Source organism: Castor canadensis, chromosome 3, assembly GCF_047511655.1.
Source record: "Castor canadensis chromosome 3, mCasCan1.hap1v2, whole genome shotgun sequence".
Taxonomy (NCBI): domain Eukaryota; kingdom Metazoa; phylum Chordata; class Mammalia; order Rodentia; family Castoridae; genus Castor; species Castor canadensis.
This window is the reverse complement of record NC_133388.1, coordinates 45797289-45818566: the sequence shown is the minus strand read 5'-3', so window position 1 is coordinate 45818566 and position 21278 is coordinate 45797289. Positions and strand designations below refer to the sequence as shown.

General features: G+C 39.9%; 1 protein-coding gene across 9 annotated transcripts in view; it reads right to left on the bottom strand.

Annotated features, from left to right (window-relative positions):
- The window catches only part of Ccdc175 (coiled-coil domain containing 175), a 77683-nt gene that overhangs the window by 39973 nt on the left and 16432 nt on the right, over positions 1-21278 (bottom strand). For 7 of the 9 annotated variants that reach the window (XM_074067865.1, XM_020178939.2, XM_074067866.1 and 4 more), the window contains exons 6-8: positions 13194-13316; positions 10208-10317; positions 3529-3610 (exon numbers count right to left, since the gene is read on the bottom strand). The exons of 1 other annotated variant lie outside the window; for it this stretch is intronic. In XM_074067865.1, coding sequence (XP_073923966.1) covers positions 3529-3610; positions 10208-10317; positions 13194-13316 — 315 coding nt within the window. The remainder of the gene's footprint in view (positions 1-3528; positions 3611-10207; positions 10318-13193; positions 13317-21278) is intronic. One more of the 9 variants, XM_074067867.1, reaches the window with a different exon arrangement.

Sequence of the window (21278 nt, the reverse complement as noted above, 5' to 3'; positions counted from 1 at the left end):
ATATAATTGGATTCTCAGAAAGAGAGGAGAAAGGACAGTGCAAAAATATATGAATAGATAATGACAAAACTTTGCAGAACTTTAAGGATAGAGGAATTCATGTATTTAAGAAGTCAAAAATACAACCACCCCCCTCAAAACAACAAAAAGTCAAATAAATCCCAAGGAATATAAATAAAAAGAAAAGAATTGGGGCCAGGTGTGGTGGTACATGCCTGCAATCCCAGCTACTCAGGAGGTGGAGGTAGGAGTATCAGTCTGAGCTCAGCCCAGGCAAAAGCATGAGACTCTATCTGAGAAACAAACTCATGCGAAAAGGACTGGGGCATGGCTCAAGTCGTAGGCTGCCTGCCTCACAAGTGGAGGCACTGAGTTCAAACCCCATTTCACACACACACAAAAAAAAAAAAATAAAGAAAATTATGGACATGTAATAGCGACACTGAGCAGACAAAGTAAACAAAGAAGACTTAAATGAGACCTATATCATCATGGATTAGAAGCCTCAATACTAAAAAGATGTGAAATTCAGTTCACACTGATTTACAGTTTGAACACAATCCCAATCAAAATTCAAACAGCCTTCTTGGCAAACCTGAAAAACTGGTTGACAGTCAAAGGCCCAATGAGAGCCAAAGCCACGATAATGTCGTTCTACTGTGAGCAGAGACCATGAAAAGAAGTGAGCTGGAGAGCCCACAATCACACAGAGACACACAGTGTTCCAGATGACCCATACGCGATTCACCACAGTGTGGACTCAGCAACTTAGTGCAGGAGGCAGAGAGAAAGACAGAGAGAGAGAGAGAGAGAGAGAGAGAGAGAGAGAGAGATTCTAGCTGGCTTTCATTCTTAAACGTGAATGGTCAAGAAGGTAATGAGTGATGGAAATGACTTACCCTTATGACACAGTACACAAAAAAAATTAATCAAAAAGGAAAAGATTGATAAACTTTTGTCATTAAAATTAATAAACTAAACTCAGCAAAAGATAGATACACATGCAAATACTGTACATTTACAATCTGTGTACTCTTCTGAATATGTGTAGCAGTACATAAGAAAGAAGTCAGGCCCACAATCCTACTACTGAGCCAAAAGGAATGAAATAATTATGAGGAAGAGGCCTCTGTACCCCCACTCAGAGTAAGATATGAAATCAACCCATCTCTCAATGGATGAATGGATGATGAAAACGTGGTATGCATACACAACAAAATACTATTTTGCCTTAAAAAAGAATGAAATCCTGTTGGTTGCAACAACATGGAAGAGCACATTGTGCTAAGTGAAATAATATAGACACAGAGACTTAAACATGCATGATCTCATTTATATGTGGGATCTTAAAAACATTAAGTGAACAGAAATAGAAAGCAGAATAGCAGTGACTGAGGGCCAGGGTGGGGAGAAGTAGAGGACTGGAGAGATGTTGGGGACAATGTTAAGGACAAAATAGAGTTAAATGTCATAGTTGCACCTGCCTCCAGTAACCTTGTGAGAGTGATGACTGGATGTCACAAACAGTCTGGTCTCTACCCTAATGGAAATAATAAGCCCAGTTCCCTTTGAGATGGTCTCTCACTTGGACCCATGCACCTGGCTGAGGGCTGAGGGCTGAGGGCTGAGGGCTGAGGGCTGAGGGCTGTAGGGAAGATCCCCTTTATGTTCTTGTCACCAGTGAGCCAGGCAGGGTAGGGATCCTAGACTGTCAGACAATCACGGGGGCTGGAAAGTGTGCAGCCTCGTTTGAAGGCATCTACAATAAAGAACAGATGGAAAGAAAAACTTTTTCTCAGAAAATGAAAGACTAGTTTAAAACCAACCAGCCAACCAACAAACTTACTTTGTCTGGTTTGTGGTGTCCCTGTCCCTAAAAGAAACAGAGTAGGCCTAGCTCCAAAGGGAAACCATCAGCTGTAGACAGCTGACAGCCCACAAAATTAAACTGGAATTTAATGGTGTACATGGTCTTCTGGAAGGTAAGTGCCTCTGGCATCCCTGCTGATCTTTAGGGCCCAGTGCAGGCCTCAGATGGAGAGAGATGGTAAGATGGAGGAGAACTTGGATGTCACACATCAGAAAGCATGAGACTAGATGAGGCATACACCTGTCATCCCAGGAGACAGAGACTGGGAGAATCACAGTTGGAAGCCAGAACTGGGAAAAAGTTAGAAAGATTCAATCTCAACAAATAAACTGGGTATGGTGGTTCATGCTGCAATCTCAGCTACCTAAGAGGTATAGGTAGGAAGATCATGATCCAAAAGGCCTGTGCAAAAAGCATGAGACCCTATCTGAAAAAATAACTAAAGCAGAAAGAGCTGTCAACATGGCTTAAGTGGTAGAGTACCTGTCTAGCAAGTGTGAGGCCCTGAGTTCAATACCTGGTACCACCATAAAAAAAACAAAACCAAAAGAATGAAAAAAAAAAAGGTGATGAGGATCTGTAAGACAAAGAAGAAGTAGTGAACAAAAATATTTTGTGGTCTGCAGTGGGCATCTTTCCCATACCTCTAACATTTCCAACAAAGTTTTCAATGGATCATGAAATGCTTACTGTTAAGAATTTGCTTTAGAAACTTGTGGAAAGAAGGAATTTTACAACCTGGTTGACATGATGCAGAACAGAGACAGAGGACATAGGCAGAGGGGGTGGATGCTCCAAGGCCAGGACACAGTATTTGGGGTGGGGGTGGGGAGATAGCAAGGACATTTCTCCTCCAATGCCAGAAGCAGGGGGATCCAGCCACCTCTGGTGTGTGTACATTTGTGCACATACTCAAACAAATGGGCTCCTGCTACCATACTGTCTTACAACACAGTACTTGTCACTCAACATATCACAAACAATACTGATTCTTATTGAACTAAGCTCCTTTGGTTGGATTTTAATCAAATTCCTTCTTCCTTATTTTTCACTTTCCTCATGAATGCCTATGGTAAGTCTTGGTTTATACCCATGATTACTCAATTGTAATAGAATATTTATTTTAACCTAAGTCTTAAAAATATCTATAAAAATTAAAAAATAATACAAGCAAAAACATGGAAAAATTAAAAAAAATAAAAATGGACACACATACAAAAAAGGCAAAACAAAATGCTCAGAGCATTCTCCTTGGGGCCGGATCTGACTCAAATACTTCTAAAATAATATTAACATTAATAAATGCAGAACAGCTTCTTGTATTTCCTAGGTATCACACAATAGTGAGATTGGAATTTCTCTAAATAATTCATATGAAAAGTATCATTAATGATAGAAATTCCTCACATAAAACTATAACACCCACATGACAAGTGACCAAAGCACAATCTCTGTTCACATGACAACCTTTACTGTTCCATCTATTTAAAGCACTTTAGGGGAGATAAAATATTTAAATCAATTACTGTGAACAAACATAATCATCATTAGTTAATTAAAAATCTACCTTTGAGAAGTTCCACATTTCTCACACATATTTAAAATATTAAAAGTAAAATCTAATTATAATCTAAAAGCCACCATTTGTCTCTTCCTACCTCTTTTATCTTAAGCAGGAATTCATTTTTTTCAGTATGAGATACATCATCCAGCTTTTCCTTGTGACTTGCAAAAAAATTCCTATGAGCAAAGACAGCCAGATTCACATCAGAACATATTTTATAGCAAAGCCACACTTACTTATGACATCAGAATTGTCTAGGTCCCACCTCCCCATAAAACCTATTTTATATACCTGTTTTAAAAAACAAATTTTTTACTCTTTTGAATTAATGAAATAATACTTCATTTATTTAATTTACCCCATTAAAAAGCAATTATTGAGTACTTACACTCTGCCAGTAGTTGTTCTCGGTATTAGGGACACAGTGTATGCAAAGTCTTCACTTTCCAGGAAATTACCTTCTAGAGGAGTAGTTGCAACGGAAGCAAGGTGTCAAACAATAAATCACACATTTCAGATAGTGTTCAGGGCTCCAAAGAACACAAGGTAGGGTAAAGGATACGTGGGGATTAGATCATGTAGGGTGTTGGGGGTAAGGTAGGAGTTCAGATTTTATTCCCAGTGGGACCAGGGAAGGATTTTTTAAGCAGAGGAGCAGCATGAGCCGACTGACATCTTGTAAAGATAACTCTGTTTACTTTGTGGAGAAGACAGCATAGGTGAAGACAGACCATGCAGTAGCATGGCAGTTCTCCAGACTAAGGATGGACTTGTGAAGATGGTACATGGGTGTACACAGCTGTGTTCAGGATGCATTTCAGAGATGATGGCAACGCAAAAGCCTTTGGATCTAGTTAGAGTTAGAGTTGGGTTAGGGCTCAGTAGAGAGCAAAACAGAGGAGGTGGATGGCTCCTAGGCTTTCAGCTTGTGCAAAGAGTGAACAGTGGTGTCACATTAGCTGATAAGGAAGATCATGTGAAGAACTGTTTCAGGGAGGTGGGAAGTCAAAAATTTTGTTTAAGACATTGTCGGAGACAAGGCTCCCTTTGTGAGCCATTCTGTCTTGACCTTGCCCTGGAACATTTTGCGGTTGTTTGTCCCAACTTCTCCATCTCCAGCACAAGATGGTGCCGTCCCTGCTTCTCTTCCAGGAGTTGACCTTGGTGCCGGCGCGAACGTGCACCCTATCAGAAGTCCTATAGCAGAACCAGCCAACCAGCCTGCACCTCCTCATACCCCTCACTCCCTCAGCACATAAATACCCCTGTGTGAACAATAAAATTTTGCAGCTTGATCAGAACTCCTGTCTTGCTGTCTCCTTCGTGTCTCTTGTCCCTTCATTCTTCCCCTTCTAGGTTCGCTACCCACACTGATGTGTCCTGCAGGACGGGACATCTGGCGCCCAACGTGGCTGTAGCTATTCCTTTGATTGCGGGGAGAACACCGTCCTCCGGGAAGGCTTGGGCCCAAGCGGAGTTCGCGATCGCCTCGGCTAACGCAACCAAGAGACAGATCCAGGAGGAGAGTGAGGAGTGCGAACGGTGAGTGACCCACCATGGGACAAGCAGTATCGTCACATGATTTGTTTCTTTCAGGCCTCAAGGAGGCCCTCAAGACACGAGGGGCGCGTGTTAAGAAAAAAGACTTGAGGTCATTCTTTTGTTACATAGGAGATTTATGTCCTTGGTTTCCTCTCGAAGGAACCATTGATGGTAAAAGATGGCTCCGGGTCGGAGACTGTTTAAAAGACTATTATGAATCTTTTGACCCCGAAAAGGTCCCTGTGACCGCCTTTTCTTATTGGAACTTGATTAATGAAATTCTCAAAAGTGCACCCTTTGATAATGGTACTTTAAAACTTGTTAAAATTGGGCAAAATGCTATGCAGACGGCTTCCTGCCCTCCTACAGGGGTCTCTGATGGTGGAGGACCCACGGATGCTGTCAAACATCTTCAAATAATCGAGCTTTTAAAACCTCAAATCCCCGAACTCACATATTACCCCTTAATGTTGCCTAAATCTCAGATTCCAGATTTAGATCCCAATACATTAGATATTTTGGGAAGTACCTTCTCCTTGCTTAACACTTCCAACCCCACCCTTGCTAAGGATTGCTGGCTTTGCATGACCACAGGAGCAATAATGCCCATATACCTGTTAACTCCACCATAAATAATCAGGATACCTGCCAATCTGGACTTCCCTTTAAAGTACAGCCTATGGATGCACCCACAGTATGCCTTCAAGGCAGGATGCAAAATAATTCTTATGATATTGACGTTGGGGTTAGTTCTTTTGGAAATTGCTCATCAGTTCTAAATTATTCCTCACCCACCCCAGCTCTTTGTCCCCTCAACGGTACAGTTTTTTTTTGTGTGGAGGAAACTCAGCCTTCCCCAGGCTTCCAGCAAATTGGACTGGTGGCTGTGTTGTTGCCTTATTACTCCCAGATATTACTGTTGTGTCAGGAGATGAACCTCTGCCCATTCCTAGCTTAGACACCCGAATTAAAAGACATAAACGGGCAATACAAGCCTTGCCGCTCCTTGCCAGCCTTGGAATAACAGCAGCTATAGGCACAGGTACAGCTGGCTTAGGCACGGCTATACACTCTTACCGTCGCCTATCTCAACAACTTATAGATGACGTACAAACTCTATCTGGAACCATTAAGGATTTACAGGACCAAATAGACTCCCTGGCAGAAGTGGTCCTTCAGAACAGGCGAGGCTTAGACCTGCTAACAGCCAACCAGGGAGGTATCTGCCTGGCCTTAGGGGAAAGATGCTGCTTTTATGCCAATAAATCAGGCATAGTACGCACCAAAATTAAACAGCTTCAAGAAGATTTAGAAAGGAGACGAAGGGAGCTATTTGAAAACCCCCTCTGGACTGGGCTTAATGGAATTCTACCCTACCTTCTTCCACTATTAGGCCCCTTGCTAGGTCTACTTTTAATTGTGATCATAGGGTCCTGCATTATAAACAGGCTGATACAATTCATTAAAGAACAAATTAACACCTTAGCCTCTAAGCCTATACAGGTCCATTATCATCGCCTGGATATGGAAGACCGTGCTCCTGAGACCCTCCTTTCAATAAAAACTCGCTAAATGCTCCATCTGGGTTTCCAGATTTTCTCTCTGCCACCCCCTCTTCTTATATAACATTCTTGACCACTCATCGCCCATTGGGCCCTCCTCCGCTGGGCCCCTCTGCTTGGGGGAGGCAGCACCCAGGGAGAGTGATCATAAAGGCTTTTCTAAACGAGGGTGCAGGTAAGACTGCATGAGGGTGGATCTTAGGATCCCCAGACCCAAGACCTCTGTATGACATGCCCTGGTGCATGGCAGTTGGCATGCTCCTAAAAAATCCGCCTCCTCAAAAAACATGCCGAGGAGATTCTCTTGAGAACTTAGCAAGGACGCTTGCTTACAAAGCAAAATGATCTCCACCCTGAGGAACTGGGCCTCTGTCATCCCCTCTCAATAAGCCGACATATTCCGGTCATGTTTGTATAAGAATAAGGGGGAAATGTCGGAGACAAGGCTCCCTTTGTGAGCCATTCTGTCTTGACCTTGCCCTGGAACATTTTGCGGTTGTTTGTCCCAACTTCTCCATCTCCAGCACAAGATGGCGCCGTCCCTGCTTCTCTTCCGGGAGTTGACCTTGCCGCCGGCGCGAACGGGCACCCTATCAGAAGTCCTATAGCAGAACCAGCCAACCAGCCTGCACCTCGTCGTACCCCTCACTCCCTCAGCACATAAATACCCCTGTGTGAACAATAAAATTTTGCAGCTTGATCAGAACTCCTGTCTTGCTGTCTCCTTCGTGTCTCTTGTCCCTTCATTCTTCCCCTTCTAGGTTCGCTACCCACGCTGATGTGTCCTGCAGGACGGGACAAGACATTCCATGTGTGATATATCCAAGGGGTACCCTCCAAGCGGAGAAGCCCAAAAGTAAGTGCAGACTGTGCAGTTAGAGCCAAGGGAAGAGGTCCTGGCTGGATATACAAATGTGGGAGTGTTGGGCATACAGAGAGTATTTAAAACTACGAGGCTGAACAAAAACATGCATGGAAAATATGCACGGAGTTCAGTGAAGGGCTGAGAACTCCAAAACTTAGAATCTGAAAGTACTGGAATAAGTAAAGGATCCTAAAATGAGCAACCAGAACAGTAAGTGGGGAAGGAGAATGTGATGTTTAAGAAGACCAGTGAAGGATGTCTCTCCAGAAGGTGGAAGTGATGTGCTATGCCAAATTCTATCATGAATTTGAGAACTTTAAGGAACAGACTGTATCGCTAAAGTTTGACAGGATGGAAGTCATAAGTAACTTTGTTAATTCTGAAACCATTTTAGCCACCCAAAGCATTCACAATCTTCATAGCCTTGTGCTCTTTAATGGCAATAATAACCTCTGGGTCATGAATTGGATGTCATTTATGTACAACCAGACATTTCCCGTGGCTCTCTTTACTAGAGACCACAGCAACTGAGAAAGGTAGGCACTGGATTTGCCTTTAGCAGTATGAACCTATCATGCTGGATATCAATGACAATAAAGAACAAGGATCAAACTATCATCTTTGAATCTGTGGAGTACTGGAGGTACTTTTTTTTTTGAGAAGAGTTTCACTATCTAGCCTGGGTTGGCCTTGAACTCATCATCCTGTCTTAGCCTCCTGGGACTCCAGGTATGCACCACCACACCAGTACTTGACACAGTCTTAATTGTTCAAACACATAAAATTTATACTTGAGATTGAATGAGTTTCTTTTCCTTGATATTTTGACATCAAAATGGGCAACGGTACTGTAACTAGTAAACTTAAAGATTCACAAGGGGGGGATTAAGGCTCAAGGTTAATAGGAAGATGAGTTGTACAAATTATTTTAGTTTCTTGTTATTCTTATAAAACCTTATAGATATGTATGAAACAATACTGACCCTGTAAATCTACCAACAAGAACTAGGTTGTTTCTCCCCACCTCCATAGAGGAAGGAAATAAACTAAGAAAGAAAATAAAAAGGAGTACAGAGAGTTTTTCTCTTAAGTTTTCAAGTAATGAAGAGGTTAAAGTAAACTTTTAAGAATAAAAAGGTTAACTTATATCCTTGATCACTAAATTATTCAAAAGTGCTTTTCTTTGATGAGATTCCATTTAAAATAAAACTCTTGAAAATCAAAATGATGAACCATTAAAAATGGAAAACCATGGAAACCTCATTTCTTTCCTGAACACATACTTAAAACCACTTAAAACATGAAGATTGCTTAGAAATAAAACTAACAATGCAGTGAGGTTTTTAATCATAACTGCTAAAAACAATTTGAGCTAATTCATATCTTCAACCTTGTTTTTGTCTAATTTTTAAAGAACTGTGTATGAACTGAAAACTATTGAATTACTTACAAACTAAAAGGTTTTTTTTTGAAGTTTAGTCTTTATTAGTTGAGCTTTCCTACTTTTAAACTCTTATAATGAATTTAGAGAGCATTGCTTATTTTATGCACTGATGATGGCAGATCAGCATTATATCATGCAATTTCTGCTTTAGAAGACATTTTAATTACAATATTTAAATCCATGCAGAAATGAGTCATGCTATTATAGGATTCTAAGGTAAAGTCACTTGACTTTTGGAAATCTGTTCAGCCTGCATTAGTCTCTTACAGTATCAGTGAACCACCAGGCTGGGGCCCGCAAACAATATTACAAGATCCCATCTTCCTGGATAGAGCTGACTGGATCAGGAGTCAACACTGAACCAAACACATTCTTATGTGACATCTGGGAGCCCTCCTGGGAGAGTCTGTTGGTCAATCCCTACAAATGGCTGTCCCTGTGCCAGGTTAGGTCAGAGGGTTTGGCACAGTCATACTTTACCACGTGCTCAAGCACACTGATGTAGATAAAGAGAGAGTAAGACTGTCACAAAAGGCTGCACCGACTGAGAGTCTTGGAATAGGTGGAAGACTTTCTGGGTCCAGTCCCACAGGTAGCATCTTGGCTCTGAGGCTTCCCTGAACTTTCTCAGTAAGCACTACAAGTCTCCCTTGACTAACAATAACAGCACAGCTGGGTGGGCTGTAGCTTTAAGGCATGTACCAATAATGTGTTTCCCATGGGAATTTTGTTTGTAGGTAGTCAGGAACTGAAGTGAGGGGAACATATTCCAAAAAGTCCCTCCCTTCTCCCAAGAACTACATGATCCTTTTATCTTGGTACCTGAAAGTTTGGTTAATTTCAAAATGAAGTACTTCTATGAGGGTATCACACAAATTTGAGTAAATTAAGAGAATACAATTTCCATGTATATTAAAGACATGTTTTTAACATGGAAGTATTAACTGCTATCATTTGGATCTTGAATGCCCCCAAAGGCCCACATATTAAAGAACTGGTCTCCAGGGTGGTGGTATTAGGGTTGTGGAATCTTAAAGCAATAGAGCCTAGTGGGAGGTCTTTAGATCTTTGCGGGGCATAATATTAAAGGGGATTGTAGGGTCCCAGCTCTCTTCCCCTTGTTCCTTTTTGCTTCCTGACTATGAGGAAGTGGGTTTGCTCTCCCATCATAACACTTCCTTTGCCATGGGCACAAAACAACAGGGCCAAATGATCGTGGGTTGGAACCTCTGAAACTGTGAACCAAATTTTTTTTTTTATCTTTATAAACTGATTATCTCAGGTATTTTGTCAGTGGTGGCAGTGTAACTAGTACATTAACATCTAGAAGTACTTCAGTAAAAATAAGTATCACACTTACATTTTATTCTTCAGAGTCTCACAAACTTTCTTCATATTTTCTACCTCTTCTTCCCATTCCTTTATTGATTTCAGTAGTTGTGACATCTCTAAATTGTGATCACTAAGAACCTATTGAAAATTCAACAAAAATATGGTGCCTAGTCATCACCAAATAATTCATAATGGCAGTTCAATGCCACTAAATATTCATAGGGGCTTTACACAGGGGCTATCCTTTAGTGGAAAAAAGTAACCATTATCATTGTTTCATTATAAAATAAACTTGATTAAAATAATTTTGGAATCATCAGAGAACCTAAACTTTGGTGGGGTAGATGACCAAATATAGTAGTAAGAATGTGAAAACTATATTTTAGAAGACTTTTGAGATAAGAATTCATTTTGTCTACCATTTTTTTAAAAATTAAGTAAATCAATATTGTCATAATCATCTCCAAAGTATTATCCCAGGATACTAGAATAAGTATTATTAAAAAAACAAATTGGGTCTTTTGCTATAATTGATAGCTATACTTATGGCAAAAATAATTTTTCTTAATATTTGCTCAATGTTAAGGAAATAGAATAATTGCATAGTATACAAAAGTGTTAGCATGACTTAAAAGAAGGAAAACTTGATGGAGAACCTTCATAGTTAAAGAGATATTTTTTACAATGTAGTTTTGGTATAAAGAAAGGGGAAGTCAGACTTACTGAAGCTTGGCTTTACATTGCAGCTCAAGAGGGAGAGCCAAGTAAGGGAAGTCTGTGCAAACACATGGTTCTGCTCTTTGACTCAGAGTCACTATGAACGGATTATTTAAACCCTCTAATCCTGGACATCACTGTGGGTCCAGAGAAACACTGCGTGGAGGAGGAATATGGAGGTACTTTCAGCCATGACATGTACCACAGGTAGGTGAAGACCACTCCAAATGGTTTATTTCTCTAGAGCACCTGTGTAATTAAATTTCTGCATCACAGCTAGCTCCAGAGTTAACTGGATCTGAAACTGTAGAAGTGCCATCAAAATTAGCAGAATGTTGAAAGGTCTCTGATTAGTCACCAGGATTAAGGCTATATACTGAAGGTCTGTTATGCCTGACATATTATCTCTAGCTCTCAGCTGTTCCTGCCCAAGGATCACAACCAATTAGTCCTTTCTGCTAACCTTCCATCAGCTTGACCTGGTTGCACAGACTTCTGAATGGAAAGTGCCATGCAAAGGTTAATCTGAGCTTCCAGCCAAGAGTGGTGGTTTATACCTATAATTCCAACACTTGAGGGGCTGAGGCAGGAGGACCACAAGTTCAAAGCCAGGCTGGGCTACATAGTGAGACCATCTCTCAAAGCAATAATAGTTGGAACTTTCTTGTGGTCTCAGTCCATGTTCAAAATGTTGTCTTCTAATCTCAACCAACTACAACCATAAACTTTACCAAATATAAAAAGCATGATAGGCATGACCTCATTTCATCTCCACGAAAACTTTTGCAGTAGGCAGTATTATTGAGGGTGAGAAACTTCAGGTTGGTAGATCCAAGATTTGAGGCCAGATCTGTGTGACACTCAAGCCTGTGCTTTAAGCACCATTCTCTCCTAATAAGTCAGTAACACTTGACTGAGGGAGATGGAGCAGGCTCTGGGGCTAAGTTTATGGCTGTCACCTTCAAGCCTAACTTGGCCTTAGAGATCTCAGAGTATATATTAAGCAACATATGCTTCATTTTCCAAAGCTAGGTTTGTAGGATGCTTGATTTATGATTTATGAGGCCAAACCTGGAAGTATGACCTTGGGAATACTGATGAAATATGGTTTGTATAACTTCTGTATTGTCCTGTAAGCCTTGTCTGACCTATGCATCCTTACTATGTTGACATCTAAAAATGAGCCAACCAAGGTGGTGGCATACCTGTGACCCCAGGTACTTGGGAAGTTGAGGTAGGAGGAGCTCGAGTTAGAGACCATCCTGAGCAAAGGTAGTGAGACACTATCTCAAAGGCAAAATAAAAATAAAAGGGATCTGGACATGGCTCAAGTGGTAGAGCACTTTCCTATCATGTATGAGACTAGGGGTTCAATCCCTACAACCAAAGAAAAAAGTCTAAAAACCCATAATAATCTTCTTAAATGCCCATATTTGCCTTTACTAACATGCTATAATTAGATATCATAATAGATATACTGTAATTAAAATGAGCAGAACCATCCCATATAAAGTATAATTGAATTAATGGCACCTTCTGATAGAAAAGGTGTTGTTTCTGTATTACTGTTGTGTCAGTGTGGTTTTGCATGTGATTTTTCAATAGAAGAAATACACTAGAGATTCCTCAAATTAATCATGATGGAAGATTAATGGGTATTACTGTTTTAATTGATACAGAAGCCATGTTACCGCCAACCACCTCAATTTCAGTCACTTCTATAAGCTTCAATTTTCTCATCTTTAAAATAAGGATAATCTTTACAAAATGCATATTACAGTGATGGCCTTCAATAAATGTTATTAAATCTTTTTTGTAAAAGTACAGAACTGTGAAGTGTTTTGCAATTCAAACAGACAAATGGTGTCCTTTCCAAATTAATGTTACCTTATCCAATAGTAACGGAGAGCCTAAACTGTTCTAGTGTCCTAGAACAAAATGTAGAATGAAGGAGTCAGCCAGTTATTCATTTCATATATATATATGAAATGAATATATATATGAAATGAATATATACATACATATACATATATATAATAACTGTTTTATTTTACAACCATATATATATTTGGTTTTCCATATGTATGCATTTTTTGGTCAACATATTCACAGTGTTTGGTCCCACCATACTCCTGAAGAAAACACAGTTGCACCCTGTCTCTTTAAAAAAAGTGTCAGAAGATGTTAACATGCCAGAAAATGTCTCCCAGAATGGCATAAAGACAGATTAAAATCAACTCCTTTTTCCCTGAGATGCCTAGACTAGGCTTGAAAAAATATAGCTTCTCCTTTCTTACCACTGTGCTGCTAGTAACTGTTTGTTTCATTTTTGATAATTTGTTTCTTAATCGATCCAATTCTTTCTTCTTTGTGTAAGTCTCCTTTTTTTTAAGTTCAGAGATGCTTTTTAACTCATTAATCTATAATGATGAACAATAAGCCAATTAGAAAGCCTATTAGCACAACAGAGTCAGAAAATCTTTTTGTCAACATAATTCATATTCAATCTAAGCATACCATATTCAATCTAAGTATACCAAAAAGTAAAATAAAACACACCAGGATTTGCTTATTTTGCAGTATCAAAGGAAAAACGGCAGACCATATGGACTAAGTTATACTTTTAAAATGCTGAAGTAGTAAATTATAAGAGCAATAATAACAATGACCATTATTAATAACAAATTCTAAAAGCAATTTTCCCTTTTATAGTATAGCAGTGGTGACCACATTCACAATGTACTAAGAAGACTGGGAGAGTCAAGGAAGCAATGAAGAATTGTCTGCAAACCTAAATTCACATTACTTAGCAAGAAATCAAAGCAAAGTAAACACAGTCATTGAAGAGAGGGCAGATTATAATTCTGGACAACTTCTTAAAACTTTACCAAGCTCAAACATATTATTATTATTATTTTATTTTTATTTTTGGCAGTACTGGGGTTTGAACTCAGGGCCTCACCTAGGCAGGCACTCTACTACTTGGAGCCTAAGATCCAACATATTCTGATCCTTGTCAGACCCTAATGTATGAAAGACACTCTTATTAAAATCAAACATATTTGTCTGCAAAATAATCAAGAATAAGATAATTAAGTAGAAAGGCCTAAGAAAGCATATTCAACTCTGTATTAAAGAGTTGTGAAAACAAGTCTGCTTGCTTTCTGTTTAAGCCCCCTGGTTGCTTCACTAGAAGTGGCTACTCTGAATGTGATAATTATCCAATTAACTCTGCACCAAGGCAAAAATGCAGACAAATGAAGCTTGTTGAAAATTACAAATCTTTATATTTTGGTTTAATCCTTCTCTCAAGGTTTTGTAATTATAGAAACCACACTGGCAAACTGTTTTGTTCGTGTTAGGGTTTAAAGATTCTCTGACACCAGTAATAGTTTTTCCTTTCTCATAGAAGTAGGGGAAACATCAGGTTGTTACCAAGGCTTGTCATAAGTCTTTATGGAATGATGGGGGTTGGCTCATAATCCACCAGCACATTGCCACTCCCTTAGAGATTCATTGCTGCTCTAGGGCTGGGCACCACCTGCACCTGATCCACCAGACACAGCAGAGGAGGGCTTATGGTCTTTGCTTACAACCCACAAGGGAAACCTGCCTTGGGATGCAAGGCAGAGGGGAGGGTGAACCCAGCAGCTGCACTAACTAGTCCTGAAAGTTGCCCCCCCTCAGAAATTCCTGCAGTGTGAAATAATAAATAGTCTTCATGGCTTTAGCCAGCTTGAAGTAGGGTTTTACTATTTGCACCTGAAAGCATTTTAACGAGTGTCCTCTTTCAGGGAGACAGTCCAGAGTGGAGTGTTCAGGGGCCAAATCCGGCTACCATCCTCTATGCAAAAGCACCCTCATTTACACACCATTTGTTTACTTTTGTGCTAAAATGGCAGAATTGGGTAGTTGTGATAATGACCGTATGGCCTAAAATATTTACTATCTGGCCTGTTTCAGAAAAAGTTTGTGAACCTTTGAGATAGACTTCATATAGCAATAAGGAAGAAGAACCTGACATATTTGGAAATTGCCTATATGAAGCCTATTTGAGCTTTCTTTCTTGGGTTTATATTAAAGAACAGGAAGAGAGAAAAAGTACCTTCCCTCTAGGGCTTCAAATAAAGTTTAAAACTCATTCATTTGAGAAAGTAGTATGGGGTGGCTAACATATGTGCAGGCCTGATCATGGTGCTAGGATACACCAGTGGATAAAACAGACAAAACTCCTGCTTCATGAATCTTTGTTTCCAATGGACAAAGCTCAGATTGGTGCCACCTGATTGACTATTCTGGTCCCAGGAGAAGTAAAGAAGGAACTGGGTTCCCCTACCCTATCCCTCCAGGGCTCAGGAAGTCCTTACCCAGTTATGCCCAGTCAGACATCCTACTCTGCCTCTGTAACTTAAGTGATTAGAGCCAGTTTGAGGGTTCTGGGCTGATGGGAGAGAACAGAGCCCCATTGAAGATGAAGACCGTGGCGGGAGCACAAGTGCTGCTCAGCATTGCTGTGGATAAGGAATGAAAATGGTAAAGCCCCTTTTGAACCCTGTTTTGAAATTTCCATTTTACTGTGATGACAGTAAGTCCAAGGAAGGCCTACCTCAGGGAGAGGAGCCTCATCCTGTTCTTGAGACACAGATGCCAGGTGATCCAAGTGCCACAGCAGCCCAGGCTGTCTGCAACTCCAGACAGAGTCCAGGGAGCCAGGCTTCCTACAAAGTCTGTTGGTTAGCTGCAGAGGGCTCAAGCAAGTTTGCTATGGTATGAATATGTTCCCCCCAAATTCACATGCCACAACTTAATTGTCAATATGATATTATCAAGAGGATGGGCCTTTAAAAGGTGATTAGCTCATGAGGGTAAAGCCCTCATGACTGGAACTTGTAAACTTAAAAGGGATAAAAGGAGTGAGCTAGACTCTTTCTTTTCTTGAAGGGCAGTGCTGGGGTTTGAACTTGGGGTCTTGCTCTTGCTAGGCAAGTGTTCTAACACCTAAGTCATGCCCCTAGCTCTGAGCGAGACTCTTTCTTGCTTTCAGCCATGTGAGATCACAGCACTCATCTCCTCCAGAGAATACAATGTTCAAGGTGACACCTTGGAAGCAGACTGCTCCCTCACCAGACATTGAACTCATTAGCACCTGATGTGGGACTTCCTAGCCTCCAAAACTGTGAGAGGTAAATTTTTATTTTTGGTAAATTACCCTGGTTCAAGTATTTTGTTATAGCAGCACAAACACACTTAAGATGACTCCCCAGCTACTTTGCAAAATGCCTGTTACCAGGAAGATTAGGGTTGAGCTGGTCTATTCTTGGAGAGAATACTTCATAGTTTTAGGGTGAAACTCTTATGAAGAGGTAGACGTTTTAAAGCCATTCCAGTCAGACCTGACTGGAATTTCCAAGTAGCCCTTCTTATCATCCAATCAACTTCCATAAAACCCAATGGCAACTGCCATATTATTTTATTGCTTTAAATTTAAATTTAAGACTCAAGAGCTTTCTGGGGTAAGATTGTGGATTAGAAACTTCTTTCTTGTGACTTTGTGGAGAATAGCCAGGGCAACAAAGCACAGATTACGTTTCCAAGAGATAAAGATAAAACAGCACAAAGAGAGGTGATGCAGAGAAAAGTAGGAAACAGTCTTCAGTTCCAATCCCAGTTCGTGGTGGGGTGCCAGGTATGTGTGTGTGTGTGTGTGTGTGTGTGTGTGTGTGTGGCATGAAGCCACAACCACAAAGTAAGCAAGGCAGTCTGGTGACAACAGACTAGCAGTCCTCGCTACACATGAAACACACACTTTTCATAAACCTTAAATCCAGTGAGGGTGTGACAATGACTCCTCCTGTTTGGTAGGCCAGCATTGGAAAAAACCATTTTGTTGCTGCACATATTTTGGAATGCCAGGTATTATTTTGACAGGGGTCTATTGTTTGAGACTGAGCTATTCTGAAGACCTGAAAAAAGGAATTATCACAAGTCAAGGAGTCTAGGGACACCCTGTCAAAGTGTCTGGGTGGGGAACAGTTAGGAAAGGCAGTACTGGAGATGGGGGAGTGAGGGAAGACACAAACCTGCTAAGAAGTGTAAGCAGCAAGAGTTTGGGTGGTGGAGGGTCTGGTGGTTAGTGGCCCCAACCTCTGTGGCAAAAAGAAGCCCCATTACCTGTGGATCACTGTGGAGGCTGACAGCATCAAGGTCATGGCTGGCAGATTGCTCAGCCTCCAGAGTTGCCTCATTGGCAAGAGATCTGAACCCAGTTCAGCAGACTGCTCAATTCGAGTCTCCTCCCTCCTACAGGGTGGCTTACTGTTGGTCAGGATCTGAAAGTACTGAGACTGGCAAGCAGAGTGCCAGTTCTGTTGGTCCCCCGCCAGCCCAGTGCAGAATTTTAGTGCTCTGTTTGCTTCTCTCACTCTCTGACAAAATCAGGAGGAGACTTGGAGGTTGCTCCTGGGTGCAGAAACTGGAAGGCCTGTGTAAAGAATGGGAACCTGACCAGCCCACAGGCCACAAAGCTCACTGGGCCCAGCAGTGACTGTGTACACATAGAAGGGAAACTTCTAAAGTGAATGCTGCCCTGAAGCTGACAGCAAACCCTTGACTGGCCCAGCCCTCAGCCCAAACACAGCACAAGTTAGTATACTGTAGTATGGCTAGTAGGAAATACAATAGACCCCAGACTACCTTCCCTCACCTGGCAGATTCCAATACCAGAGACTCAGAAAGTTCTCTAATTCTTTACCTTTTTTTTTTCATACTTAAGAGCTTTTTCTTTTTTACTAATTTTTTAGTATTGTTTTTATTTCTCTTGGACCTTTATCTAATTTTATATTTTTATAATCACATTTTTTTGAGTATGTGGTACTGGGGTTTGAATTCAGAGCCTTGAGCTTGCTAGGCAGGTGCTCTTTTACTTGAGCCACTCCACCAGACCTTTTTTACACTGGTTATTTTTGAGATAGTCTTTCTTTATGCCTAGGCTGGCCTTGACCATAATCCTATTTGTGCTTCTTGGAATGGCTGTGATGACAGGTAAGTACCAATGCACCTAGCCATTGCTTGAGATGGGGGTCTTGAGAACTTTTTGCCCAGCTTGACCTCAAGCCATGATCCTCCTGATCTCTGCCTCCCAAGTGGCTAGGATTACAGGCTTGAGCCACCACACTGAGACATATAATCAGATTTTTGAAAATCTTTTGCTCTTTTCCTCTTCTTTGCATTCTTTTCCTTTTATTCTACTTAAACCTTCTTTTTTTCCCATTTCCCTATCCCTCTTTTATTTCATTGACTTATTATTCTTTTAACTTTATTCATTTTTAACTTCATAGCTTATTCTGTGCTATTTTTGTCATTTTCCTTTCTATGGTTATTGGTGGTGAATTAGTTGGCTTTAATTGATTTTAATTGTATTTCTATATCTGGTTTATTTTGGTGTTATTGCTGTTATGGAGGTTTGTTTTCTCCTTGCTGAGTGGTACTGAGGATTGACTGTTCAAGAGGAAGCTGTTCACCAGGAAGTGTGGGGAGCCAACAGGTATATCAAATAAGTTGCATGCTTGAGTTTGGCACAGCCCCAAACTGCAGAAGGGAGCAAGCATAGTTATGCCCAATAAATTGCATGCTAGAATTGGCACAGCCTCAGCTGCAGAAGTGGCCAAGATGCAGTACAGCTGTTTTTTCCTTTAATGTTTATTTTCAGAGAGAAGCTGTCACAGGTCCCTCCTGTTCCTGAGGATCACAATGTTATGTCCCTCCCCACCCCACCCCCAAGAACTGCCTCTCCACCTTGTGTTGCTACTGTATATAATAAACTCACTGGAGGTGGAGGGGGCTGGTGTGTCTCCATCTGAGCACCCAGTCTACCTGGCCCCAGCTTTATGCATATTTGGTCTTCTGTCTGTTGTCTTTTCTGCATCTCCCATCGCCCCCAGTTAGGTTTCTAAGACAAGCTTGTGCAGGATGTGAGAAGGAAGAAGAGAGATCCATACTAAAAGATGCACAAATCATAATATAGAAACAAAAAAATATGAAAAACAAGGCAATATGACTCCTCCAATAGTTTGTAACACTTCAAAAACTGAATCTAAAAACATCAAAGTGGTTGACATGATAGGCAAATAATTCAAGTCTAGTTTAAAAAATAATCAGTGACCTCAAAGAGGATTCAAATAAGCAGATGAGTGAAGTAAAGAGTCAATTCTTTACTGTATGAGACATTTAAAATTTTGCACAAAAAATTCAGCAGAGAGATACAGATTCTGGAAAAATGAACTAACAAAACCAACAGAAATCTTGGAAATGAAAAGCTCAATAAATCAAATAAAAATTCATTAATAGTATAGTAGACCATGTGGAAAAAATATTAGGGGTTGAAGAGAGGTTGAGGAATTATTACATTCACATATCAATTTTAATTTTTTTTGGTAGCACTGGGGTTTGAACTCAAGACCTTAGGTTTGCTAGGCCGGTGCTCTTACCACTTGAGCCACTCTGCCAGGCCCAGATATCAGTTTTTTAAAAAGCAATCATGATCACAGCAACATTGAAGACCTCTAGCACATGATTACAAAACTAAGCCTACAAATCTGTGGTATAGAAGAGGAAACCAAGATATGGACAAAATACAGAATAGAAAATTTATTTAATGAAATTATAGCAGAAAATTTCCAAAATCCAGGGAAAGACGTGGACATCCAAGTACATGATATATCTCCACAAAAGAATCTCTCCAGGCCGTATTATAGTTAAAATGCCAAGAGTACAGAACAAAGAAAAAGTACTGAAAGCTGCAAGAGAGAAGTGGAAAATTACTTATGAAGGCAAAGGTGACCTTTTATGAGAAATCCTAAAGACTAGAAGAGCAGGAACTGATGTACTTTAAGTCCTGAAACAAAATAACTGTCAACTGAGAATCCTATTATCCAGGAAAGTTATCCTTTAAAATTGGTTAGAAATAAAGACCTTCCATGAAGGTCTTTTAGTTTATGATAAAATAAACTAAAGCAAGCCAACATTGAAGAAGATATTTAAATGAATGCTAGACACAGAAAAGACAGAAAGATATACAAAAGTATATAGATATAGAGTTCAGTATAGAATAAATCTCATAGAAGAGCAGATGAGAATTAGGAAAGAATAAAACATTATTAACTCAGTAAAATGGCAAGCCTATAAGATGAAGAAAGGAGAAGGTAGTACATATCTCTCAAAAATAATCCTAAGTGTCTTAACTATCTAATTTAAAGACGCAGACAGAATGGACAGAATAAAAAAAACATGACCCAACTAGTTGTTGTCTATGAGAATTTCATCTCATTGGCCAACACATACAGACTGAAAGTGAAAGGATGGAAAATGTATTCCAAGCAAATGGAATCTAAAATCAAACAGCAGTAATGATACTCATATCTGACAAAGCAGACTTCAAGCCAAAATTAGACAGAGGGAAAAATATATTAATAAAGGGAATACTACATCAAGAAGTTATACTAATTATAAATATATATGCACTGAACATTGGTGCACTCACTCAATTTCTAAAACCCATACTACTGGACATAAAGATCCAGATACAATAGTAGTGGGTGACTTCAACACCAAACTCTCATCAACAGATAGATCATTCAAACAAACAAAAAAAAAATCAGCGAAGAAATTATCCCTTAGATAAAATGGGCTTAACAGATATCTACAGACCATTCCATCCAACAGCTGTGGAATATATATTTTTCCCAACAACTCTTAGAACTTTCTCTAAAATAGGTCACATTTTAAGCTATGAAGAAGCTCTTAACAAATAACAAAGCACTGAAGTAATTTCTTGCATTTTATCAGATCATAATAAAAAAAGTAGAAATCAATAGCAAGAAAAAGTGTAGAAACTATACAATCACACAGAAATAGGATACTATACTTTTAAATGATCAATGGGTTATTGAAGAAATCAAGGAGGAGACTTTAAAAAATCCTAGAATCAAATGAAAATGAAAACACAACTTAATAAAAGCTTTGGGGTATAGCAAGAGGAGTTCTAAGAAGGAAGTTTATTGTTATGAGTGCCTACATTAAAAATCAGAGAGTTCTCCCATAAATAACCTAATGATGTATCTAAAGACCTTAGAAAAGCAAGAACAAGACAAACCACAAATGAGTAGACAGCAATAATAAAGACTGGGGGGGGAGAGTAATCAAATTAAGTTTACTAAAGAATAATAGATAGTGTTAAAAAAACAAAGAACTGGTTCCTTGGAAAGATAAGCAAGATTGAAAAGCCCTTGGTCAATCTAACAAAGAGAGAGCAAAGCTCCAAGTTAATAAAATTAGAGATTAAAAAGGGGCTATTATAACAGATACCAGTGAAATCCAGAGAATCG